The sequence below is a fragment of the Heliangelus exortis genome, chromosome 1 (genome assembly GCF_036169615.1).
Source record: "Heliangelus exortis chromosome 1, bHelExo1.hap1, whole genome shotgun sequence".
Lineage (NCBI taxonomy): Eukaryota > Metazoa > Chordata > Aves > Apodiformes > Trochilidae > Heliangelus > Heliangelus exortis.
Window position 1 is genome coordinate 154,268,188 of NC_092422.1, and position 27,767 is coordinate 154,295,954.

Consider the following 27,767-nt stretch of genomic DNA (forward strand, 5'->3'; position numbering starts at 1 on the left):
TTGATGCAGCTTATCATAGCCCTTGGAGACAGAGTCATTGCAGCAATAAAGAGAAGGAGCATGAATCTCACGCAGCAGCTCAACTCTTCTGACTTCTCTGCTTTATCCTGCTGTGGGGATTTGAATCCTGTATAAAGAGGAGACAACCCCCTTCCACATAAGTGCTTCTCTGTTAGTCTTGATACGGGGGTAATTTGCACACCTGGAGTAAAATTCAAAGCGTTCTAGAAATTAATTACAGGTCTTCAAGGCTGTTTTTTCGACTGTGAAATGATGTACTCGTGACTGGTTTCAGATGGGGGTTGCAGTTGCTTTGCTGTTGCCTGTTCCTTTGCTGTGTAGATGTCTTTTTGATTACCCATAGTAGTTCTGTGCAATAATGTTCTTCTTGTTATTCTGATAGCCTTCTCCTGGCTTTGAAGGTATAAGAACACAGATAAAACAATATTTGTAAGAAGATGTAGTATTTTTTATTAAAACAAGATAAGCTTAGCTCTTGTAGGGCTCTGCAGACCCCCGCAGTATAGATCTCATGTTTTTTCTCTGTTTTGTGGATGGGGAAACAAGCAGTTACCTAACATGGGTGGGTGATTGCAGAATCTAGGGCAGACCTTATGTTTAATGAACATAAATGATATAGGCTATATGTTTATTTTGCCATGTGCAAAGGGGACTGTGCACAATTCGTACAAGATTTCAATGTTTGTGTGAGGTTTTGGGACATTCTGTGTTTGCTTAATCTAAGCCATTGAGCTACCAGCCCTGTCCAGTGGTAACTCAGAGGTAGAGGAGGACTTCAGAAGGTTTGCTGGTCTGAATAAGTTTTTTTTTTTTTTTTTTTTTGGGGGGGGGGGAGTTATTTTTTTTTCTTTCAGATTGGTAGAATTTAAGCTCATCTCCTATGCTGTCTTCACTAATATCTGAAGTTTAACTGGCTAGTTACTGAATTTCATACAGCAATGTAAAGTCAAAACAGGCAGGCACTTACTAATCACAGGCAATATGAGGCAAAATGCTGATTTTGCAGAAGCACTACACATGTAGTCAGGAGTTTTGGTTAGTTGGCATTTATCTAACTTTAGCTGAATTATGGTTTTCTTTAATGGGACAAAATTAGAATCTTCTTGCTGATACTTATTCTCTGAATTTTCCTGAAGTGGGGAGATCTCCATTATGGCATTGCATTATTTTTGTAAAGATGTTTAGGGTTTTTTTTGTATGTCAGAACAGGGAGTATCCTGTCTTGTTAGTCCTCCCCCCAACCCATTATTTAAGAGTATAGGCACAAAATCAATTTCTTTCTTTTGTTTCCTACATTTGTCTATGTGTATTTTTTTTATCTGTTTAGGTCACAAAACTACCCTAATTCCAGTCTCAGTTAACATGATACAGTGACATTTGCCTGTGGCATCTAAAAGTGAATTTGGTATTATTTTAATGTTGTACAGGTCACATTTTTGGAAACTGTATTGAAACTATTTTGTAAACCATCTCCTTAGCAGGCCAGATGTGCCTCCTTTTTGAAGCCTCCTTAAAACTTGAGTAAGTACAGAAAATCTAAGATGTGCAGCATTCCTTATTTGACAGTAATACTGTCTAATAATAATAATGTCTAATAATAATGTCTAATAATCCTGTCTAATACAACCACTTAACAGCCCTTTTAGCTACAAACTTAAGAAGTTTCTTCTGGCAAATATGTAAACATTCCAAAGAAGGCTGAATACCATATAACTTGCAAAAATGTAGCAGGTATGGGTTGGGCTTTGATGACAAGCCTTTCTGAGAGAATTCATGGGATTTCTTTTGGAAAAAACCCACATTTTCCCTCCAATGATGCTTTCAGGGTCTTCTTCATTTCACTAACATATGCCTAGCTGTTGTTTACTGGCAGCGCACTCCAAATTCCTGACAGAAGGATTAAATTAAAAACCAAAGTTTTCTACTTTAAAATTCGTCATTTGATTGCCATATCTTTGTTTTGCCTTCAACAGATGTCTAGGTATGTAGTCGAGGGAGAAAAAAGCTGTCTCTGCAAAAATGATGAGCTGAGTAAAAATGATTTTTTACTTTGGCGATGTGTTAAGAACAATTTACTCTGTGCATTGATATTCTTCCCACACCTTTAGGACTTGTCGAGAATCATTTGTGATAGTTTCATTTGAATGAGGAATAGGAACCTTAATTTGAGGGAAGGAACAAAATAAACCAGTTATGATAGAAGCTTTAATACAGCCTGTAAATTCTCTGGGATTTGGAATCCCCGTTGCCTGTTTTTGGAGTGCCATAGAAAGGCTGCTTGCAAATCAGATCCCAAGCATGGGTATCATGATGGTTCTTATTCCATTGGCTCCACTTTACTTAACATCTTCAGATACTTCTAAGATCTGCAGGTGCAATGTGCTCTGTGTCATTATTTCCAGTGCAGCAGCCTTAAGGCAGCAGGAACCCGTAAGATCCAGCCTGGCCTCCCAAGTAACTCAAGCTGTAGGGTTTTTTTTCTAGGATTTCTCTGCGCTTCAGCTGCAGTGTGTTAGTGCTACAGGACTGCAGTTACTCCTTCTGGATGGGAAAAACTCCTCATAATGGAGCTTTTACCATACCCCAGGAGTGAGTTCCAGTAACTCACTGACTCCAGAAGTCTGGATCTTGTTTCCACCATCCCTTCTAGTATAAACATGGGAATGGAACTGCTGACTTTGCCCATCAGACTGTGCAATACCAAAATACATCACTATGGCTTCTAACATTGATTTTTAGAAAGTTTGCTACCTAGGTCTAACAGGCACAGAAGAAAGGTAAAATATGTTACCTTACCAAATCATTAAAACACATCAACAACCAAACCAGAAAGCAAATACAGCACACATCCTTATTGTGATCAGAATACTGAGTAATGCTAGCCATTATCCTAAATTTAAAATTCACTGTAGAAAAATATAGATTTTATGGAGAAAACCTTCTAAATTCTGTCCCCGCAGCTTCTTAGACTGTTAACCGAATGATAGAACTTCTTTGCTTTTGTGCTTTAGGTTCTTTAAATCACTTCTCTGGCTGTGCAAATGGGTATAAATTACATCAGTGTTTAGAGACAATGAAGATCTCTTGGGTGTACAGTCAGCTGTGTAGGATATTACTTCATCTGCTGGGTCAACAATGAGAACTTGCCCTTCTGTTATGTTTATTGCAAAATCATTGCAGTATTTTTTTCATTCATTTATGAAGTTTGATTCATCATAATTTTCCCTATTTAATGCTTATTCTCACCAAATGCAGTCTGTGTTTGTGTTTTTGTTGTTATACTCTAGCTTTATAGGTATACGTGCGTGGTATATATGAATACAAAAGCACATCATTCAGCACGTTGGCAGTAACTAACAATACTTCATTTACCTGTGAAATCCCTGTTGAAAACTCTCCATGTTACAGCTTGATATTTCTCCTTATGTATGCATGCTTCAGGTTAGAAATTACAGAATTTTGTCTGACCAAGCTTTGCATTTATCCTAATGTTTTTTGATTTTGAAATATTTTCTTGTACATGGTAGCAAAGAGAAAGGGAGACATACTGAATGCCATCTGCCAGAAATCTTGCATCCTGCTAGGAAATGCTCTTCCAAAGACTATCTCTTCACCCTTTACTGACCCAGTATGGAGGTATCCCTGGGCCATTTAGTGGGAAGAAGCAGAGAGGTGCTTGTGGAGAAGTTAACTCTACCACAAGGTCCTGGATGTGACTGTGTATGATGTTAGTGAGAGATTTCTGAGAGGTGAGGCTGAAGCCCTGGCATTTCATGGGGATTTTCTGAGTGTGAGACCATGGTGGGAGTTACTTTTTGTCAGCTTTTGTGCTTATCAGTTGAGTGCACTTGGGATAAAAACTCCTAAAATGGGAGAGAATGGCCAACTTGTATAGTGTTGTAACCTTAGTAGGGGATTATGACACTGGGGATGAATCTCATTCATAATACCTGAGGCTCAAGAGGTCTGATGAAGTGTTTCCTCTCAGTTCCTGTGTGACCTGACAGAATATGGCTCCTACCCTGAAGCACATGGGTTTTGTTCCTGTTCTATTGTGGGACAAAGTCTGTGGGTATGCAGCAAGCTCAGAGGTCTGTGTAGAATCCCGTTCCTTATCAATTACCACAAGTTCAGCAGAGTTGTGGCATTTCTTTGATGTAATGAATTTGAATGTCTGAATTTTAAGTAGGAGTGGGAGAAGTGATTTAAAGAAAATACTATAGCCTTTGACCCATAACTTTGCCAAACACTGTGTGAACGTGTTGCCCACTTTGAATTCTGATGTAGAATTGTTGCTAATTTATCTTTAGCTACCTTCTCTTCATGCTAATACTTGGACTGCAGTATCTGCCAGTCAGTTGTATCTAGAAGTATTCTCTTCAGACTTAATGAAACCTTGGGGGAAATGTTTTTTGCTTAAGTGGAAGCTTTGCAACTAGACTTTGTTGTGGAAAAAAAAATGCAGGCCAGTAATTCCTTGGTATCCATAAACATTTCAGCTGAATCTTGTTTAAAGTTGTGAATGACTGTGAATTTCATGGGCTTCCAAGATTTTCATGCACAATCTCAATGAAGCTCAGTAGTTCTGATAAGGTTTCACTTTGAGATTTAACTCTGAAATGAATTAATTTTGAAAGACAAGAAGGTGTTAGTAAAATTTGAAGGTTTTGAATTTATGGGCATCCAGGTTATCTCTGCTCTAGTCTTTAAAAAAGATGACAGCCCAACTGATATTATTTCATACCAAACAAGTGTTGGTAATCTGGGGGGAGGCATAGTTGATAACAGTTATCAACTTTGTTCATGATAATGGTGAGGTCAGCAGTGTTTTTGACAAGAGGTAGCACAGTAGCTCATTTCTTCACCACCTCTTTGGCTTGCTCTTTGCTTCTTGTCTTCAAACAAAGTCCAGTTCATCTTTGGTAAAGCTGTTTCCAGGAACTACTCTTCTCACTGTGACAGCATGAGGTGGGTCAGAAATATGGGCTTCCAGCTCTGGTCCATGGGCTGCATTGTGACTGTTACAGCTGTCATTACAGATGTGGCCTCTATGCCCAGAGGTTCCTCTGCACTGTCATGTTATTTTTTGGCAAAGAGCTACCTTCTGCAGGTGGCCATGCAAAGGAGTCCTTGTGCAGTTAAACTGATCATAGCTTTTGATTATATACCTTGGAGATGTACCAGTCTGATAAGCTTTATTATGGTTGTTTTACATCTCCTGAGCCAATATGGCTGTGTTGTTGGTAGAAACAATGAAGATAAATACACAAAATATGCCATGCATTGCTAAAGCAAAGGAGAAGCTGAATAAAAAACCAAGATGAGAAAATGTAGTCTATGACCATCCAAGACAGAGCCACATTTGTTCTCAGCAAGAAGAGTGCAGATTTATGTTGAGCGGCATGAAAATGTAACTAGAAGAGGGATGCTGGTAAAAAGAATCTGTTTAATCTATTTGCTATCTGCATATTCTGAAGTCATTACACTCTCATTAAGTAGAAAAAAAGCACAGTTGTTACCTTAATTTTTACAGTGGAATGGTCTTTGTTTCCAGGTGTTGTGAGTGGCATTGTTAGGATGCAAGCACAAATGCGAAAGATCTAAGTGGTCAGCTTGTGTTCTTACTCTGTGCAGAATGTTTACAAACGATGGTAAAATACAAAAAGAGAAAAGAATCTAATTTGACTTTTAAACACAGGTAATTTTTTGAGATTAGGTCACTAGGGGGAAAACCCATAATTTTTATTTTCAGTGTGACATTTTCTAGCTGGATACAGTTGAGAAGGAGTATAACACACAAGATTCACCATGTCATTTTATCATATTTTTTTTTCTAAGCCCTTTAAAGGCTATCCAGACATGAGTGGAGTGCAGCACCTCTTGAATATTTCTCTTTAATTGACTGAGAAAACTCTAAAAATAGAGAGTGGCAAGATAAAACTAGAGGACACAGTTACATGTCTTACCAAAAGCCAACAACCAGCCCGTGCTGTCTTTTTCCATGAAATTTCTCATATGAATAAAGAAAACTAAAGGAAAAGTTAGAAGATAAGGTTTGGGGAGTATCAAAATCCAAGCAAGTGGATTTCCAAAAGGTGGAAGATTATGGCCCTTCTTGTGTGACTTCTGTCTTTGTAAAAAGGATGAAATTGCTACAATGAGTATAAAAGGCAGAGTAGAGTGGTTTTCTCAGCCAGAGAAACAAGTCTGGCAGGGATATGTGTTTAAAAATGGTGTGTTACATGCTAGCAAGTGCTGAGAGATGGGTTCTCATGAGGCTAATTAATAAACTGTCATGCACACTGGGGACAGAGATGTTATCCACTCATAGAATACACTCATAGAATGATGAATACACCTATTTTTCAGTAAGACCATTTCCCCTTGTCCTGTCACTGGACACTCTTATTAAAAGTCTCTCTCCAGCCTTCCTGTAGTTTCCCTTCAGGTATTAGAAGGCAGCTGTTAGGCCCCCCTGGGGTCTTTTCTTCAGGCTGAACAATCCCAGCTCCTTTAGCCTCTCCTCATAGCAGAGGTGCTCCAGCCCCTGTATCATCTTTGTGCCCTTCCTCTGGGCTTATTCCAACAGATCTATGTCCTTCTTATAATGGGAACACCAGAACTGGATGCAGTATTCGAGGTGAGGTCTCACAAATGCAGAGCAGAGGGGGAGAATCACCTCTCTTGATCTGCTGGCCACGCTCCTCTTGATGCATCCTAGGGTACAGTTGGCCTTCTGAGCTGCATAAGCACACTGCTGGCTCATGCTGAGCTTCTCATCAATCAACACCCCCAAGTCCTTCTTTTCAGGGCTACTCTCAACCTAATCTGTACCCATCTTGTAATTGTGCTTGGGTTGGTCCAACCCAGATGCAGGACCTTCAAGGCCCTGTCTTCATCCAAGTAGCAAATGTTCCCACTTAGGAAGCTTTTGTGCCTACCCGTAGCGTTTGAAAGGGAAAGGTGGGGTGCGGGAGAGGGGAGGGGGGTGCGGCACAGGTTGCGGAGGGGTGCGGGACAGGTTGCGGAGGGGTGCGGGTCAGCGGCGGGAGCCGGGGCGGGGTCGGTGTCCGGGGGAGCGGCAGCGGCGTCGCGGAGCTGTCCAGGGTGCTGAGCCCCGGCAGGGACTGGGCCGGCCCCCGGGCCCGTGGTGCGGAGGTTGGAGCAAGGTGCAGGTAGGAACTACTGGACTGATGCAGGGGCACTGAAGCAGGTAAAAAATCCCAAGGCTGCCTAATTTTATGGGGTTGACCCTGCCTAGAGCAGGAAGTTGGATTAGATTACCTGAATCATATGATGCTAAAAGCAAGGGATGCACCAAGACAGTGAGTGACAAAAGATAGGGCTTTGCAACTGAAATCACCTTACAGCTGCCTCAGAGTGCACAATTTATTGAACTTCTGATTTTCAGATTCTGATGTGTACATTGCATTACTAAGACTCCAGTTTATGGCTGGGTTTGGTCCTGTAATATAGCTTCCTGTTTTATTGTGCACTGATTAGAGGACTGAGTCCCAAATGAACTTCTGTGTAGGCTTGCAATAAATCACCCTTTCTGTTTGCTTTTCTGGGGGGCCCTTCACTGTCATATAATAAAATTACACTTTTCCCCATTCTACACTTGCATTATGAAGTGTTTTATTACTGGTATAAAAATGGCTGTGTTTATTCGAATCAGTTTATGGCATGGTAGGTTATTCAAACAAGTTCATTACTTACTTTCATGCATCTATGTGTGAATGTGAATGTGAAAATACATTTTAAAGAGGTTATTTTGTTTGGTGGTTTTGGTTTTGTTTTTTTGTTTTTTTTGTTTTTTTTTTTTTTTTTTTTTTTTTTTTGTTTTTTTTTTATTACTGGAAAAAAATAAGAAGCTTATGGAAACTTCATTAATTCTGTAGTTGTAGCAGCTTTTCCCTTCTGCCTCCCTGGTCTTCTAAACTTCTGTTTTCATAACCTTTGGACATGACATTACACTTAACTTTCCTCTACTTATTTCCTTATTTGGTGACAATTTGATAGCCACCATTATATGTAAACCTTATTGTGCTGGCTTTCCTACTTTGTGCAACGTCTGTTGACATTGCTATACTTTTCTGCAGAAAGACTGCCTTAGAGAATGATAGTACTCTAAATGCTCACCTATACCCTTGCTTTAAATGCAGTCTTTAAAATTATTTGCACTGCTTTCTTTGCATACTGTTATTTGCTTTGCTTTTCAACTCTTGTTTGTCAGGTTTTCTTTTACTGTTAGTTATATGAGTAAGCTCACATGCCATCTAGGTTTGTGAATGACAGACAGACTAAATATATAAGGTGATAAAAATTGATGCAGACTACTGACCTGGCCCAGATATAGCTCTTTGGAGCTAGGTACACTTACTGATTCTGAAAATCGTTTCTTATTTCTTAGTGTATTTTATGTATTTGTTTTGACTGTGTGGTATGGGAGGGGGAAAAAGTGATTGCTCACTTCTCTGGATTCATGCTGTTGTTTCATCCACTTCAGCAGTGCATTTAAGTGTAACCACTGTATCTGTAAGATGATATTACATGGTAGATTTTTTTTCTGAGCAGCCCAATGTCAAAAGGCTTTTTCATCCACTTGGAGTGAGAGGGAATAGTTTAGTTTTTTACCAAAAGAAAGATCAGTAAATAAATCTGAATCTGTTCTGTAAAAATTGGAATTTTCAAGGTCTAAAATTTGTCTTAAAATAGGTAAGAGACTCTGTCCTCATAGGTGAAACTTTCTTAAGAGTCTTTTGACACTAAGAGAGAAGAAAAAAAATAATCTACTACTGAAGAAAGTCAACAGTGCTTCCATGCTCCCACAAACCAGTCTGTGTTTAAAGTCCACTAAGACTCTAATTACAAATTTTCTAGGCATCAGTTCTTGCAACTTGTCTTTGATGTCTTTTTAACTAGTGATTCTCAGTTGATGTAATTTATCTATACGAACTATTTAGATTCAAAGGTAGGAAATGTTTTTTGTTTAGGGGATGTTTTCCTTGTAGAAGTTCATTAGTTAAAATATTAGCTAAATGGAAGAGTCTAAATGGAAGTGTATTGCTTTTAAGAGAGCCTAAAAAACAAAAGCCAAAGCTTTAAACTTCAGTATCTATCACATGATAACTAAATCTGTATTTTGGTGCCTGTATAAGCTGATTGATTTCTTTTGCTGCAGCTACTTGTTCGTATCAGTGGGATCAGCCCATAGCAATTCAGAGAGCCATTCCTTTGTTTAAATGTTATTGTCTGTTATACAAGTAGAATTGGAAGCCCTTTATATTCTTTTTGAGCTGAAACTAACCTTATTTATGGCATGTACTGTGTGCTACTAATAAGGCTTTAGAAAACTGTGTTTCTGTGGCTGAATGAGCTTTTTAGTAAATCAGTCACATAGATGTAGATGGGTCTTCTGACATCTTTTTCAGTCCTCCTCCTGCTTGCTCTCTTTCCTACCCCCATCCATGTTCAGTGCAGGCTATTGTTGTGTTTCACCATTATTTGTATTCTGCTCATGCCACTGTAGCAACATACATCCTGCATCAGTTCTGCAGGGTTAGCATTGGCTTTAAAAATGCTTAAGAACTGTGGGTTTGATTGTGGATTGGTCCTGGCAATAGCCTTTCACAGATAGGAAACTGTGTTGAGAAATCCTTTGTAAAGCTGGAAAAATGAGTGAGTAGTTCCCCTTGCTCAGCAATAGTTGGTCTTGCAAAATTTCTGAATATTTTCCTGGCTTTCCTGACTGTGTATTGTTCCATACGATAACAAGAGACTAGTTCAACATAAAAGTTCATTTTCTATGTATTCTTACACCAGCCATATGTAAGCAGATACCCTGCAATTTTCTCTGTTGTTTTGGTTGCAGCTTCTTGCTACTATTCCATCCCAAAATCACCGAGGGAGAAAATACAGTCAGAGTTGGAGGACCTTGTCACTGGGCAACCATTTCATTTGTTTTCTGTCTACATTTCTCCAACTGGAATATAAGAGTTATTTGCTTTAACAAAAACTTTTGTGCATAGATGTTTAAATGTGCACCTATATACAGTAACTTCCTCAGCTAGAAAACTGCACTGCACTGCAGGAGATTAAATTAAAAGTCAGTAATGGGTTTTTCCAGGCGTGAAGAATAACTCGTCAATAGTAAATACTCTTAGTAATTACTCTGTTTAGTAGACATATACGACATTAAGAAAGTAGTGTTTCCCCTTTGTATTCCCCCTTGTTTCCATGAAATGTAGTCAAAACTCAAAAATGTTTCAATGCACTTAACTGACTTTAGCTTAGAGCATTTTATCAATGCAACCCTGACTTATATACCTTGATATACTTAGCTTTTTATCTTCTGCTCAGACTTGGAGCAGAGTAAGAAAGGAACAGGGAAAACATGGAAGATGGGCAAACTGTTCAGAAGCAGCATCTGAAAATTATGTTTCTAAGCCCAAAAGATATAAGGTTTCTGCCAAGCACTCATTGTAGTGCAGGGTTAAATAGCCAATGGAGTACCTGTTGTTTCTGACTGTCTTTGACAGTGAACCAGGAGGTGAATTGGTGCCAAGTGTGTAAATGCTGTACAGTGTGAGTCAGTTATCACCTAAATGTCAGGGTGTTATGTACCTGACTCTGGAGGTGCTGGCAAAGCAGAACAAGGTGCAGAGTCCCACACAAGGGATAGGGTTTTTCTTGAAGCTCATCATTGTGTCTGGGGATGTGAGGTGGTCAGGTCCAAGGAAGGATTTGCTGAGAATTTCTGTGGCTGTGGGTAGAGTTTAGTGATTTGATTTACGAATCAAAGATTACCCTTATTGCTACACAGGATAAAAAAAATAATTAAAAAAAATCAAGTGTGTGAGAAGGTGTTTAGAGAAGCCAACATAGGCAATTATTTACAAATTCTGGTCAAGCTTTTTTACTAAGGAATTCGTACATGATTTTCCACTGTACATTTTACATGGGACCGAGTTCCTCCATGGAACATATAAATGCAGCTATTTGGAAGGAAACCTAAGTCCTCCTTGGGGCATTCCAGTTCAGGAAATATTAGAAGCTCTAACATCTTTCAGAGCTAGGTACACCATCCTCACCCCTAGTAGGTTGAGTTCCTTTTTCTAATTACTCATGAAAAAGTATTCCCTTTTTTTCATTTTAAATCCAGTTGAATTAATCCAGTTAAGAAATTTTAAGTTTGTGGTTCAAGTACACCTCAGTCCATAGAATATGGATCCAGGAATCTTCCAGAACTTTGGAATTACCACCCATTATTTTGTCCTTGTCTTGAAAGTCACATAAAATGGAACCATTTCCGGCACATTCATCATTTAAAACACTGTTTATGATATACCACCAATAGTCTGTTTTCTAAAATAAACTGTGACACTCTCCAAATGTAGTATTTTTTTCCACAGTTGCTGCACTGGCTATCCTGGCTGTATGAAGGCTGCTTCCATTGAGCTGAATGGTGCAGCAGCAATCTGAAATGTTCTTTTGAATTCACAGCAAGTACTCAGTTGCAGTGACTTCATGCTGGGTGGAAAGCTATTAGAGAGCACACAGTCTTGAAGTTCCTATTTAAAGAAGAGCTTGAACTGAAAGTGAGTGCTAGCCAGTTACTGGTACTCCATGTTTTTTGTGAATATGCAGGTATGCTGCAAAGTGTTCTCTCTTTTGTGTGTGGTTGCTCTCCTGTTAGTAGACCATGTGGCCTTTTGGAATAGAAGAGGGTTTCCTGCAGCTGCAGAGTGATGCATTCAATCTCCTTAGTGGTCTTTTGCAGAACTATGTCCCCGTATAAATATTTCATTAGATCTTAATATCATGAAAAGGAATACAGCCTGAAGTATGTCTCTGTGAAGAGCACAAAGTTTGCATAGGGTTGAATGTTTAATTCCACTTCAGTTCATGATAGACACTGCTGGCATGACTGAGGCATGCTTGCATGGTACTATAGAGAAGCTCACCCCACCTGGACCACTTTTCTTTTTTTATGAGCATTGAGCTTCAGGTTTCATAATTTGTTAGCTGGCTGTGTCTTGTGGAGCAAGTGAACTATTAAAAAAAAAGAAACAAAACGCAGCTGGAGGGTCATTTTAAGATTTTCTTACCTCCTACAGGGATTTCACAGTCAGGCACTCTCACAGTTTCTTCCTGTAATAATTGCTTTGTAGTCACATATGGGGGTTTGGCAGTATCCAGAATTTGGAAAACCATACTCTGCTTATTTATTTATATTCATGATTACCATACACAAAAAGGGCTGCATACCTGGCATCAGTCTGGCAGAGGCTCCATTCTGATCTCACACAAAATGTCTGTTAAGTATCCTTATAATACTCTGCTTTGTGATAGCATTACCATAGAGGCAAGGTTTTTGGCTTGCTTCTTGCTTAGCATTTCACATATTATTTCACGTTAGTGGAATATAGAGAATTTTGTATAAGTTGTAGTTAGCACACACATTTAGCAAGTCTCAGTGGAACGTAGACTGTGATCCTGACAGATTTTGTACATGTGAAATACAGCTTTCAACAGTTTCACTAATGTGCTTTTCTAATACAGCTTTTTGTGAACACGAAACTATTTAGGATTTATATTGTGTTCAGTAAATCTACCAGTAAAGTATCAATGTGGTTTCTTAATAGGTTAAAATGCACTCGTCTTCTAGCCCACAACATTTGCTCAAGATTTATCACGTGGAAAAAAATTTCTCCCTTTCCACTATGCACACAAAGGCATTTTCTTTCTAATGCATTTCTCTTCTGTCTCTCCAAACAAAAACTATTGTTAACATTTTAAATGCGTTTCGAATTTTGTGCAATTATTTCAGTCATTGACTACAAACAGAAAGACCAGGCTGAGAACAGATAGATGATAGAAAATGCCTGGATTTATCAACTAGTACATTCAAGACCTTTTCCATAACAATGCACCCAATTTTAAAGGTAAACTTCTTGGAAAAAACAAAAGTCAATCTTTGTTCTTCAAAATTTTCACTAAAAACCCCAAACCTATCCCTGAGGATTTCTTGGTGAAAACTGATTTGGTTTGGATTTTTTTCCTGAGAAAATATCAATTCTAAAGGATGGAAAGAAGAAGGTTATTTGTCTCCCTGTAGTGGCATAGTGTGGGAGGTGAGCAGAAAACTTTCTCTTTTTGGAGGAGCAACTGTCATCCTGACCACGGTGATGGTCACCACCTTGCTCTCCGTGGTTACCTCTTGCTCTGAGCTCCTGTTCCCAGGTCAGGGCAGGACTGGAGCTGTTTGGTGAGGAGGAGTGAGTGGAAATCAGAGAACCATATCTACCCTCCACTTGTCCCTACAGAAAATATGCCATCCCTGACATTGATGTTTTTTGGAACCGGTTGCCATCAGGCTGTCATGTCTTGACAGCTCTGTAGGAGGAACAAAAGGCCCATCAGACCGAAGCTGATTTGTAAACAATGAAGAAGGAGCATTTGCCACCCTGCCATGGCTGACAGCTTCAAACACCAACGCCGTGTAACCTGTGGCTGACATGAAGAGGCTGTCCTTTAAAATGTCAGTTCCTTCCTTATGCAAAGGTGCAACAAAATGTTTTATTAATATCTGAATTTGGGTTGGTGTTAGCTTGTGGGGTTATGCTGGCTCCTTGGGAAAATCAGTAGAACAACGCCCTTTGCATCAAGATGCTGGCTTCTCAAAAGGGATGATAAAATCACAGCATCTCTGGGAAAATAAAAAAGCTTATTAAAAAAAAATTCTAATATACTTTCTCAATGTATTCAGTGTTTCTGACATCTTCAGCATTAAATCAGGGGCTGAATACTGTAATTTTTCCCAGTTTCTCAGTAAGAACTTAGTGGCTGATTAAAGTCTTTGGCAGACAGTGGGCAAAAATTAGTGCATTAACAACCTAACGGTGAAATCAAAGTGATTTAGAGTAGCATTATGTAAAAGAAATTATATTTTGTTAGTACTATGCAATGTTCTTTCTAGCTGATGAGAATGATTTATTTCTACTTAGATAAATGATGAAACCAATCAGTGAATTACTGGATAGATGCTTTGTTAAATTAGTACCTTATTCAATTGTGAGTTTTTAATCTGTAACTTTGTGTGCTTATTTATCATTGAATTCACTGGGGCGGGGTGGGGTGGGAGGGTGTCCTGTGTGCAGGTTCTTCTTTAATTTCCATTAATATAAACTAGAACATCTTCATTGATTATCAATGTAGTTTCATTGTTTTAAACCAGGAAAAATGAGACAATGGTGCCTTTCCATCTATAGTTTTGTTTGGAGGTGCCTTTTACAAACCACCTCATCGAATCCTTTTTAAAATTATTTTAAACTTATTTTTAAAGGGCATTAATTCAGCTTATTTCCAATGCGCAAGGTGCTTTTAGTTAACAGCATTTGCAGATTCCATAGTAATGATTGCTTAAAAATGGGGATGAGCTGGTCCTTTATTTTAACATTTTCTCAATTACACTAGATGAACTGATGGTGCACTATTTTTTCTAGTCCACCCACAAGACTCCAGCTGTTCATTAAAATTTTATGAATGAAGAAAATAACAAATGTGTTGACAATGAAAATAACAGTTTCAGGAAGCCACTATTGGTGGAAATGCTTTTGTTACAACTTCACAGTCCAAACCAGCATTTGGTAGGCCAGCTTACAATTCTAAGGAGAAAACCAACTAAGCTTTCTGTGAGCATTTAGCATAAATGCCAGCTGTCCCCATACTGTGGCAACTTATGTGCTGTTAGCTATGAGATGACAATTTGCCTAGCAAAGAATTAAGCTGTGGGAGGTGAAGAAGGAAAGCATGAGAAGGTTTTTCTAACTCCTCTGAAACAGATTTTGCTGGTAATAGAAACCTAGAAGCAAATTTGGGTTTACTATATAATATTGTCTCCAAATAGCACCATCATCTTAAAAATATAACCATCTTGATTGAAAATTGCCTCGTGCTGAAATGACAAGTAATGCCCAAGTCTTATTTTACAAAACCAGGGAAACTTAATTCTTCCCAAGTCCATAGAGGGAGTGGATTTCTTTGCAGGTTGGGCAATGGGACAACAACCATGGTGATTTTATCTGCCCCTTCTATTTTCCTTTGCCTCCCTCAAATCAGCCTGGCAGCCCTGAGCTTGTTCTGTTGCTTTTTTGGACTCGAGAAAGAAAGACAAGAGTTTCAAAGCTTCACATGCTTTTAGAAACAAAAGTCCGCGTGCATATATGACAATAATATTATCATCTTTGAGAATTGCAGGATATAAGACTCCCTTGAAGGACAGCAAGTAATCTCAAACAATCTCATAGGATGTTCAGAACTCAGAATTTCTAAGCATTTAGGAACTCCTTGGGGGTCTAAAGTCACTCAACATGTACTAATGCCATGTCATTTATGTGACAGTGTGTCCACAACTCCTAAAAGCAAGAGTTAATGGCTGCTGCCTTTGTCTGTGGTTTGTCACAGCCTTGCCTTTGTAAACTAGCTCTCTTGGAAGGAGTTTTGGTATATCTTGAATGAGAATTGGATGCTATTTATAATATATCTCTCTTCTACTCTTCTTTTGATTTCTCTCACCCCTTCGCCCCCCCTAACAGAGCATGTGAGCTCTCATTTGGTCGGAGACACCTCAAAGATAAGATGTCCTTTGAATTTCAAGATATGCTGCTAGCTCAATAACTGTGTAAATTAACAAAATGTTCTTAAGAAGGCAGATGCAGGACAAGAATGCAGCTGCATACCCAGTACTGCTCTGCCGGGCTACCACTGGTTTCCTAGTGTTGGCCAGGCTTCAGGAAACTAAAATTTATTTTTCTGCTTTAGAATATTTTAATCCAGAATTAGAGTAAGCAAAATGTCTTAATGGTTTCCATCAAAAAAAAAAAACCCACCATGCTGTGCCTTTATACTAGCTGAGTGAAATCTAATTTTGTGAGGAAAGAAGATAAAGCAAATAAATCTGAGGAAGAAAAGAAATAAGGCTTTAGAAATAAGTGCAATAAGTAGAGTACTTGCTGTAACACTGGGTCTGTTTTCTGGACCACAAACAGTGATTACCTGGTGAATACCTGATGCATTGTTAGATGTTGCTCTGTACATGAAAGCCAGGACAAGTGCTGCCACCATTCTACCTTGTCCTTCTGGAGAGGAGAATTGTTCTGTGATGCTGCTGCATCCTGTCACTGTGGCATTTGCATTCTCCTAGGTCTGTGCAGTAACTTCTGTCTCTACTGCCAAGTCAGGTTTTGACAGACCCGAGAAACAAAAAGTCCCTGCACAGTTTTTTTGGCATGCAGAGAATACTAACTCTTTTCTATCCTTTAACTGAATCACACAGCCTTACCTTCGTATCTTGACACCACTTTAATGCTGCACTGATGCACTGTTTCCTGTTTAAAGGACTGTCCTGACCTCACTAAAGGTGGATGACTTGGGGCTGACAGGAATGTGTTTCACCCATAGTTTTGATGTCCTCTGGAATGCAGAAGACTGGACAGAGACAGTTTATGACTGGGTTTGATGCATAAGATAGCATGACAATTTGACCTTGCACTTTAATGCCCTGCTAAGCTGCTACAAGAGCTGCTTGTTAAAATGGTCCCTTTCTAATTTTAATTTATGCTGTGTCTGGGCAGCTGAGTATTTAAAGAGCTGCAGTCAAGCTCTAAATATCTGTGCCTAAGGCTTGAGAGTAACCTGTCCCAGCAATAGAACCATGGAGGAAGCCAGGGTGACTTCTGATTCCCAGGATCTTTCTGTCATCACCTCGTTCCCTATTTCTTCCTTCCTGTCTGCCCTGGAGCTGCCTTTTGTATATCAGCTTAGGAAAGCCACTTCCATGGATTATTTTATTTTCCTTTTTACTGCGGTTGTCTTTTTTTCCCCTGTGTCCTTGCAGCTTGCCTAGAAGGCTTACTCTGCCTGCCTGGCTTGGTCAGTACCTGCATCAGGACTTCAGGCAGTTTTTCTTTTGCAGAAAGGTTGTTATCTTCTATATCACGTTTGTTGCATCCTGGTTTGTGGAGTGGGGATTAGACCTATCCTATGTCTACTTATCAGCTAATTTCTCTACTTCTCCTTTTTTTTTTTTTTCCTTAGCCCCTAATTCTCCCTTTTCTTTCCTCGCTTCAAGCCTTGCCAGCTCCCTGGGTTTCTCCAGAAGCGGCTGCTACAAAGATGTGTGTGTTCTCCTCAGTAAAACCAGTCCTTGTTTTGTGTTGCTAGGCTACTCCCTTCCAGCTGCCACTGAAGAAATGCTCCGTGGTGGGAAACGGTGGGATCCTGAAAAAGAGCGGCTGCGGCAAACAAATAGATCGAGCAGATTTTGTCATGCGGTAAGGCAGAAAACTTCAACGCCACATTTTGTCTCCCCTTACCTCTGCTAAGCCTTGGTCTTTTCCAAGCTACTCAGTTGTGATTAATCAATTATAATTTGCCTTGTTTCCTCCCCCTCAACTCCTTTGCAAGATGCTTTACTTGCACTGGGTAACAGTGCAAGGAGGGGTGAAAAGTTGTGACTGGGTTCTGAGGATGTGCGTGTAGTGGGGGAGCAATCTGCAGACTGATGGGTTATGGCTGTGACAGATTGTGCAGCCTCACAGAGGTACAGAAGAGCTGCTTTACTCTTTAATTATGCAGTGTTAGGCAGGATCTTATCCTGCAATGTGCTCTGTCCTCTGCAGCTCAGAATGCCATCATATGCAACCCACTGAACTCAAGATTAGCAGGTCGTGGTTTATGGGGTCTAAGAAACTGGAAGTTGGAGCAAGTTTATATCTGTTTTCATCCCTCGACAGTGATTTCTGGCTGATGTGTGTGAGGGAAGGCTGAACCTTCTTCCTTGGTACAGAGTTTCTGGGATTCCTCTCATTTCCTTTCCCTCCAGCCTTCCTGAAGTCATTGGAACCTGTCAGGAAGGATGTTGAACCAGCTACTGCTTTCATGATTGAATTTGGCACTTTCTAGGTCTGCATTCTTGGAGGAACAAAGTCAGAAATTAGTTCCTCTCTGTTAAACATGAACAAGAAAAACATTGTGAGGGAGAAACTGGAGAAATGCTCCCAAAGAGATGTGAGATGGAGTTTCTTTGCATTTTGAGGTGGATCCATAATGAACACCCACTTCAGCAACTCTTATTAGATCCTGATAGCTTAGGATAGCCACACAGATTTGCTGCAAATCAAACTGTATGACTGTAATTTCTGATTTGCATCTCAAAGAACAAAAATGCTTTCAATGTTAAAGCAAAGAAATGCAACAAACAGAAAGGGAATGTATACTTACAGCATTCACAGAAGAGAAGATGGAAGGCACAGGAGGAGAGAGGCTGTGTGCTGATTGCCATTACTGCCAAACTCCTTAGGTGTTCTACAGACTAAATATAAGAAGCTGCAGGATATGTTATTACTGTAGTAATATTATCTGGATGAAATGGGAAATTGAAATGCTGTAGGAGCAATCAGTTACAAAAACAACAGAAACTTTTTTTTATTATTATTTTTTTTATTTTATAAAACTCAGTAGATGTAGCTTGATCATAAAAATCCTTTTCTCTCCAGGAAGGGTAAAGCAGCCATTATCTGTATAGAACTTATTTTGAATTGGAAATAAGTGATAGGGAAAATCCTGCAAAAATCCCAGTAGCTGCCTGCAGGCTGTATCATATTAGTGCTGTGCTGCCATATTTATGGAAAATGTTTCAGTTCTTTCAGGTTAGAAGCTAACATACCACTGGGAGAAAGTATTTTTATAGGATTTAGCTGATCTTTTCTAAATCTGATTTCTATAATCTCAGAGCTGAGAGAGAAAGAGCACAATAGTGACTTGCATAACACATTTTAGTTTTTAAAAAAGAAATTTGGGTAATTTTGAAAAACTATTTCTGCAGTGTGAAATATCATGCCAGGTTTTGTCCTTGTTCTTTTTTTCCATTCGCATATTTTTTTTTTATTTCACTTCTGTGTATTTCCATAAACTATGTCATATGACTGCAGCCATCTTCTCTGATATATTATAATTGCTAAGGTTAATTAATGAGTTTAAACTCATCTCATCACAAAGAATCTTCTACAAACACAGTTGTACCAACACAGAGATTAAAAGAGCAGCAGTTTTCAGCCCCTAAGGCACAACACATTGCATCTGATATGAAAGAGGAGCATGGCATATTCTCTACACATTTAGGTACTGTGGTTATAATAGGCTCTTCTTCTGATACCTGGCTGGCTTTCAAGTCTGGAAACCCTCCTTCTAAGAAAAATTATTTGCCCTCTCCCTCCCTGCTAATGCTTATTTTAAGAGAGAAATGTTGGGTACTAAACTCTAAGCCATGTTTTTGTCTGTATTATGACAGAAGAGACACGTTTTCTTGGCATTAGATTTTGAAGAAATATTTCTGTATCTCACAATTTTCCCTTTCCCCCAACCACTTTCTATGGCCTTGCTATGGTTTGTTCATCTCCCAGACAGAGGGTTTCTCTCTGTAAAATAGCAGGGGTTTGAAGGGAGTTCTCCAAGCTGCTGCTGAATTTATTCCAAAATTGGAAGCAACTTGTCACTATTTCAAGTTGGCTCCTGGCTGACCTGGTTTGGGGACACCAAGCTCTCTTATCTTCCAGCCATGGTGTTCCATGCTGTCTTGCCATACCAGCCCTAATGGATCTGGGGAGGTTAAGTACAGTGGAACTTAGGGGTTTTATGGTGACACTTCAGGTTTTGTAGACAAGAAACATGGCTTTCAGCTGCCTTATGCACCTGTTACCTTGATGCTAGCTGAGGTGCCACAAAGGAATGAAAATGAATGGTTGCAATCATACATTAAATTCATATTAGTCCCCAGTGTTTGGTATATGTGAATACATAACATTCTAAAATAGCTACATAGTCTCACAGCATCTACCAGATGAACAAATATCAGCCAAGTTGCCTGGGTTTTCTGCACCTGCAGGACATAGTCTGCTGTCTTACCAAACCCAAAAGAGCAGTTTCTGCCTGGTGAGTGTAAAAGAATCCCTCTTTTTTTTTTACCCTTGCAGCTGATTCTTAGACTATATCTTTTGTTTCTTGGTGTGTTCCTCACCTGCACAACACTCAGCACTCTGCTTACCTGGTCAACAGAATAATCAGGGAGGCCAAGAACTGATTTCTTTCTGAGTTTACTTGGTATACCCAGGCCATTTCTTAATATTTCATGCAGAACGAGCTGGGAATGAGTCTTAGTGATGAAAGGAATTAGATGTGTTTAAATAATGCATCTGGGACTGGCTCGTGAAAGAAATTTCAGTATTGGCATGTTAAGATGTTAGTAAGTAGGACCTTGGTCCTTCATAGCGCTTTTAAATAAACTGCAACAAAAATGGCCTCTTAAAACTTGCCCTATGAGTTTTTGTTTATTCAAATTGGAGATCCTGAAACTGTAATTGGTCAGAGGTCTTTTATGCCATCTCTCTGCTCTGAGACAAATCACCTATATATCTTGCATCATAAATATTTGTTTGACCTGCTTTATGTTTGAGAATTAAAATTTGGCTATGCTTCTAGCCTTTCCTCTTTTTTTTTTTTTTTTTTTTTTTTTTTTTCCCTCTCTCCATCTTCTCAATGACTGCATTTGATTCCTCATTTCTGGCTTCTTTTTGCATTGTCTATCTTCTCTTAAATTGCAGTAGACCAAACCAGAAGGTTCTTTCCAAGCTGCGATCTCAATGCGTTATGCACATCTTTACCAATGCAGTCATGAAAAGGAGATAATATTCCTGGAAATTTTATTTCTCTTGGTGAAATTGATATATGTTCCATATAGGTGGGACTTTGCTGTTCTTTCTCCTTGGCATTTCCTGATGTTGTGAATTTAAGAAAATGTTTTTCAGAGGAGGTGGTTGTCTGTAGAGCTTAAAGCAACCAGGGGCTGCTTGACCCTCTTCTTTTGGGTCAGTGTTTGAAACCAGCGTGGGCAAATGGAGATGTCCTGATTTGATGGATGAACTTAAAAATTGGAGTACAGATTTGGTTATGGTAGAGCCTGAAAGTTGCTTTTTTAAAAAAATAAACCCACAACAAAACTGAACAACACAAAAGACTCCAAACATTTTAATGAAAAGAAACCAAAACTATACTTGCCTCTGACAGTGTTGCTTTCATTTTTGCCTTCTAAGCATCAAAAATATTGTTCATATTTTTGATTTAAGAAGCTGGACAAAGTTGAAATTAGAAATGTTTTGACAGCAATTTTTGGGGTAATTTCAGGGTAATTTGTGAGTGCATTTCTCCTGATTGTAATTCTGGATACTGTTTGAGTGTATTTTCATCTTTAATGTGTCTTCCTTCTTCTCCTAGATCTTTACCATTGAGCATTTAGGACTGTTCATTATATGGAAGTTTCTCTTCACTTTTATTTTTCAGAGTCTTTTCTCTGCTTTCCAAAGTAAATTTTCTCAGTCATTTTATCTTTATTACCTTTTCAACCTGGCCACCTGGCTATGGGTAGAACAGAGATACACGTTTTTAAATAAAATTCTTAAAATGTTTTCTCTGTGTTTTTGCCCAGTGAATTTTGTACACTGAAAATATCCTCAGTGTAATATTAAAAAAGTTCTTTTGTGTTTGCAAGTCATGTAATGCTTGTAATGCCCCAGAGTGGGAACAGTCTGACTGGCAGTCAAGGCAGAACAGAGTGAAAACTATTTAAAGAGTTTTGGGAAAAAAGTCTTTGCAATAGATAATAATGGCCTCTTCCTCAGTCTTTAAGCCCACTGGAAATGCCAAGTCTGTCTCTTTGTTTTTGCTTAGTAATTAAGTAAGATCATCTTTGCAAAAGATTTTGTTTCTGCATTTCCCCACAATCTGGTACAAAGATGTCCTACTTTGCTTCTGGGTAAAATTTGTAGGGGAATACTTGGTCTAGTATTTATACAGCCCTTCTGCATTTTCTGATAGTTTGTTTTTGTTTTTCTAAGAAAAAAATGAAAACCAACTGCAACCAAATGAAAACCAACTGATATCTGCAAACATCAGTACTGAAAAAGAGTGAGGTTGAAGTCTGTCAGTCCTGAATGTCATTTAAATCCTTGACTGTCTTTCTGTCTGCAGGTGCAACCTTCCTCCTCTATCCAGTGAATACAGCAAGGATGTTGGATCAAAAACCCAGCTGGTGACTGCAAATCCAAGTATAATTCAGAAAAGGTAGAGAGCGTATTTTTGCTTCTCTGGTTGGGGAAAGAAAAAACAAAAATGCTTCACCTGTGTTATAGATATTTGTGCATCTGTTACGTTCTTCATGATCTGGTCCAGGAAAAGAAACTGGAAAAGATAAAAGGGGCAATGGTTTGGTGTTAGGTGAAATAATCCAGGACTCTGATCCTTTCACTGTAAGCAGGGAAACCCAGGGAACCTGGCTTCTCACAGAACTATTTATTCTACCATAGCCCACATCGTTCTTCCAGCTCCATCCCTTTACCACGAGCTGGGTGTGTGCCAGAGGTGCTTTGGCTGCTCCCAAGCCAGGCATGTACTGATGGGTGGTCCAAACTATTTTGCTGGTCAGGCCAGCTGGCTGCTGCATCCCACAGCTATTCAAGATGCTAATTTGGGTTTCTCTTTGTTTCACCACCAATAACCTCTGTGTCTTCACTCTCTTTGTATTATTTGTTCTATGTTGACTTAAGGTTAGCAATGAGGTTGGGAATGAAATGATTGGCAGGTTGTGATCATACAAGCCTTGCTTTGTTAGGAAACTGGAACAAATTTTGGTGCTTTATTGGAGTTGTTTGAAACTTTCCAAATGTCAGTAGCTGACGAGAGGGGAAAACAAAGTCAACACCATCTCACTGATTTTGCCTTCCTGAATTTTAATTGCTATGTTGTTTGTTTATCACCTGGAATGACGTAGGCTGTTCTCAGGCAGAACAAAATCTGGAAGTGACCTGCAGTGCTCACTGAAAAACACAAAGAAAAGACAGAAACCAAGGGGATGAGCAGGAAATGATAAGGCATAAAGAAATGTATAATGCAGGTACTGGGAGGTGCAGGAAGCAAAGCAGGGGAAAAAAATGCATAGTAGAAAGCCAGGTGTTTTAGTAAGAAGAAAGACAGAGACTTGGAAATGGGTGTTTGATGGTATTTAAATGTAATATTTTTCCTCTCTAGCAGGAATTGAAGGTTTTCTACTTTTGTGTGTGACAAAGATGAGTCTTTGACAGAGTAGAAAACAGAAGGTGAACAAGTGGGAAACGAAGTAATAATCAGCTTCAAGAGCTGATTCCAGGCAGAGAGTCTGAATAGGAGAAGGCACAGAAGTGCTGGTGGGCTGAGATCAAAGTAAACCAAGCAGAATTGGCAGAGGATAGCACCAGGTGCCTGGCAAGAAGGAGGAGCTGCTCAGGGCAGTCAACGTGACGATGAAGACTGAAAATCTTGTGGGATGTAGATGGCTAATGAAATCATTTGAGTGGGATAAAATGTCCAGAGCATCCCATCAAGGAAAGATTAGTTAGGCCGTGGCATTTTGAATAAAATGAAGATGAGCTGTATGAAACAAAGTTTCTGAAGGATTTTGCAGTTGTCAAGGCAGAGGATTAATAAATTCATGGATATTTATTTTGCACCCTCTGCTCCATCAAGGCCTAGAGTGGAAAGCCTGCTATATTTAGTATTTTTCAACAGAAGAGGACAAGGAAATAGAGTTTTCATGATGCTACAGAGAGACTATGGAGTTATCCAGCAAAAACAAAGGGAAGGAGTGAATATATGGTTGAAGAGGCAGGAGAGGGTGAGATTCTACTTTGTATCGTAAGAAGGACTGGAGGGAAATGAGAAAAGAGAGAAGGTGGAAGGAATAGATGAAACAGGATTGTGCTGAATTACAGTTTTCAAAGTGAGGGGATGATAAATGCAATGTAATGTAATAATGACAGTAATGTGGGATGTGTATTGATTAGGAGGAGATATACAACCAGTTGACACAAAGGACAAACTCATCACACTGGAAATTGGCAGAAACCCCTGAGGAGCAATTTTGGAGGTGTGTCACTTGACTTCCTCTGCCTGGTCAGGAAGAGATTTTAAAAAAACATAAAATCATGCTATCATTTCCTTCCTGCTATCCAACCTCATCATGTTACCTCCTGTGTGTTCAGTTAGAGTTGGAAAAAAAGCTTAAGTCATGGAAATCAAAACAGAGAAAAAGGCTACCGCTCTGTCAATTTCTATGGAATGTCAATAATCAATTCCTATTGAAAGAATCTTTTTAAGGATTTAAGACTGCTTATAAGACCAGACTTTCATGAAAGTCAAGGACATTCAGACTGGTGACTGATATGTATCTGTTTGTAAGCTGTAAGTTAAGTAGCTTCAGATAATGGTATTATTCATTATCATTCTACCCCTGTCCTCTTGTCCTTACTCTAAGGAGGTTGAAATTGATGAGGCTTGACATCTCAATTATCTCTGAAGTGTGTTATGGCAGATTTAGTGAATTGGTCCTGCAACACCATTCATGGCTTCTGAAAGATTTATCCTTACCAGATGATCTATGATGGGGCATCCAGGATAGGACAAAGTTTTTATACCAGGGATATGGAAGCAATTTTCCATGTTGTTCTAAAATCAGAATTATTGCCTTTAGAAAACTAAATTGTTGGCAGTAATTATTGCAGAGTGATGTCTGAGCTGCCATTATGTCCCTCCAGATTTACAGCCTTAGGATGGGAGAGTCAAGATTTTAATCTACAAGTACACCAGCTTTAGAGATACTTTCTACACATTGCCTTTTGCAAAACTTAGAGATCAAGTTCCTTTTCCATTTCCAGCAGGAAATGTGACTGTGCAGGTAGTACAGTTTTCACTTGTAAAATACTGTGCCTAGGTCTCATCTGGGTTTGAAAAATGAGGAATTTTCTACCCTAGTTTTGCTTCATATAATACAGGAGTACCGACAATAGATGTCTCATGATATAAATTTTCCCAGCTGACTAAGAGGACACATGATGACTGCTCCAGTTTCTTTTTTTGTCTAAAATACTTCACAAGCATCTCCAATTAATACTGGAACTCACAGTCCCTTGAGCCCGTGTAGGTCCCCTTTTTGCACGTTGTATTAAAAACTTACTTCTCTGTCAAACCCTTGGTCTGAGGTTGCAATTGGGATTGCAATGTTGCATAAAGCTACTCATGGGGCCACTGTGACCTCTCCCACCCTCCTCCACCCTGTTAGTGTTGAGGGAATGGAAAAAGACTGTGGTATCTTTGTTTCCAGTTCATTCCTTTAGCACCCTAGTCAGCTTGGCCTTATCTGTAGGGAACCTCTGTACACAGAAGATTATTCTATATTTATCCTGGGTTTTATTTTCTTTCCATAAGGAGCTGCTATAAGCACCTGCTAGGAAAGAGGCAGTGCAGTGGCAAGACCTATGGTGTGCCTGCAGCTCTTCTTAGACTCTGGGAAGAATCAACAATGTTATGTCATTTGCAATGGTTGTTTCTGTATTCTGAACACTTGTCTATGGCTGTGGAGAGGGAGTAGTCAGTGAATTGCACGTGAGTGTAAAAATGCTTAAATAGATAATTTGGTTTTGATCAATGCTGTAAGATTTTTGACTAAGAAATACAAAGAGTTACTATTTGGGATGTGGATATTATGTGTTTCTGAAGTCTCTGGCATGTTCAAGGGAAGCAGATTCTAGCAATTTCTTACCATCTTGAACAACTCTTGTATCTGACATATAATAATAGTCTAATTATAATAATAGTCTTACCTTTTGTCTCAACTTTTAATTAAAGCTGCAAACAAATGCCGTGGGCAGCAATCTTCCTTTCTAGTCGCCACATCTGTTTACTCTTTCTAACCCGTGCACACATATATCATTAATGGGGATATCATAGTCCAAATAGTTGTTTTCCCATTATTCAGTAGGCTTCAGATCAACTGCTGTTTGTTGAGGAGTGTTCTGTCCCTGAGCCGTGTTGGTGTTTCTGACCTGTGTGGAAATAATCTCCTTAGAAACCAGCACAATGGCTACAGCATCACTGTTATAATTCAGCATTGGTATAACTGGCAGAAGCCCCCGAGGTATTTAACACACACCTTCCACACTGTCTTTGAGATGTAATCTGACAATTGGTTGAATTGGGTGAAGCTTTTCCCTCTTCTCCTTTCAGGGTACTGTATTTTCTCAGCACTAATGGTTCTGGAAGGAGAGAGGACACAAGCAGATGCTCCAGGCGTTGCTGCTGCTGCTGTCAGCTTGAGGAGCAGATGGTGAAGAGGGACTCAGGGTCACTGCCCTCACAGCCCTTGATGTATGATGAATAATTTAGACTTGCTCCTTTCCCTGTAGAAAGCCCTCCATGCCTCCATATCTCCTTTGAAGTGAGAGCTCAGACTCTTGTGCTACCTGAGCTCTCCTTCATGCTGGAAAACACATCAGTCCATGGCAGGGCAGAGCACAGGCTGATGCTGCTTGTTCTAGCAGGAGAGAGCACTGTTGTTGGGACAGCCAAGGAGTCCTTCCCCACCTCCAGCTTTCCTCTGCAGCTTTTTGCTTTATGGCTGCAGAGGCTGCAGAGCTGGGCTCTGAGGCAGAGCACTACTGCCCCTTTTTGGTGTCTTCTCCCCTCATCATGTAAATCCACTTGGATGAAGACCACGTCATCCTTGTATGTGTTTAGGGCTTTGTAGGTTACCACAATCACCTTAATTTTGAAAATTTCTGTGAAATACCTGTGCTGTCAGAGACAGGATGAGGATGTAGGAGATCCATGTTTCTGCTGCTAGGGTGTTATTATTAGAACATCCCTTGTTGCTTTCAGTACAGAAATAAGCGAAGGGTTAACTGAGGTGGTGTCAATCTTCATTCTTCGAAATGTGGATATTTTAAAGTTTTTATAGTGGAGTCTCACAACAGTTGTATAATGTTGCTGGGACTTGGATAAGCAGACTTAGGATCAGCCCTTACACTTTGCAGCTCAGTAGAAACTTCCATCACTGAATGTGAACTTTTTTTTTTTTTTACTTCTTTGATGTTCGTGATGTTTGACAAGTTTTTGTTTCATCCAGCATCCTCCTCTGAAATGAGATGAAGGAATGAGACTAAAGGCTAACAAATGCAATGGTTCTGTCTCTGAGCTTTGAAATGTCAGTTAAATATCGCTGCTGTTTATAAGGTTCCCACAAAATTTGAGTGGGATTAAATTTGCTTTCCAGTTCTCCCTGCATTTTAGAGCCAACTAATAATCTTTCCTGGATTCAGTCCTGAATCCAATTGACTTAAGCCGTTAAGAGTAAAAAGCTGAAAATGAGGAAATTATTTAATTTGATTAAAGCGTCCTTCACCTTTGATTAAACAGATGTAAAATATTAAGCCTGTCATTGACATTCATGAAAATGGTACAAGAGTGGTACTCTTATACATACAAGAAAATGGTACTCTTGACTATGTCTCCTTAAAAACTATATATTCTGTTCCTAGGTAGTTACTTTTTAGTTTGGTAAAGATCAAAGAAAGGAAGAAACCCATATAATAAGTTATTAGAGGAAAACTTCTCTTGCTCATCTTGTTCTTTCTTTAGGAATAAGACGATGATTTTCATGTAAAGTCATTTAATCATCAGATTTTTAATACTTCCCATAGAGGTTCTTCTTTCATTCCTGATATCTAAATATATTTCAGATTATCTTATTGAAAAGTACTTCAAAGTGATAAGAGTAGCAGTTTTCATTCACATTGCAAAACAGCCCTTTTATGTTCTACAAG

The 27,767-nt window shown here is 39.2% G+C and overlaps 1 protein-coding gene across 1 annotated transcript in view; it reads left to right on the forward strand.

Moving 5' to 3' along the window:
* Positions 1-27,767, forward strand: part of ST8SIA1 (ST8 alpha-N-acetyl-neuraminide alpha-2,8-sialyltransferase 1) — a 117,639-nt gene that overhangs the window by 42,986 nt on the left and 46,886 nt on the right. The window contains exons 3-4 of the mRNA XM_071733124.1: positions 17,248-17,357; positions 22,108-22,200. Coding sequence (XP_071589225.1) covers positions 17,248-17,357; positions 22,108-22,200 — 203 coding nt within the window. The remainder of the gene's footprint in view (positions 1-17,247; positions 17,358-22,107; positions 22,201-27,767) is intronic.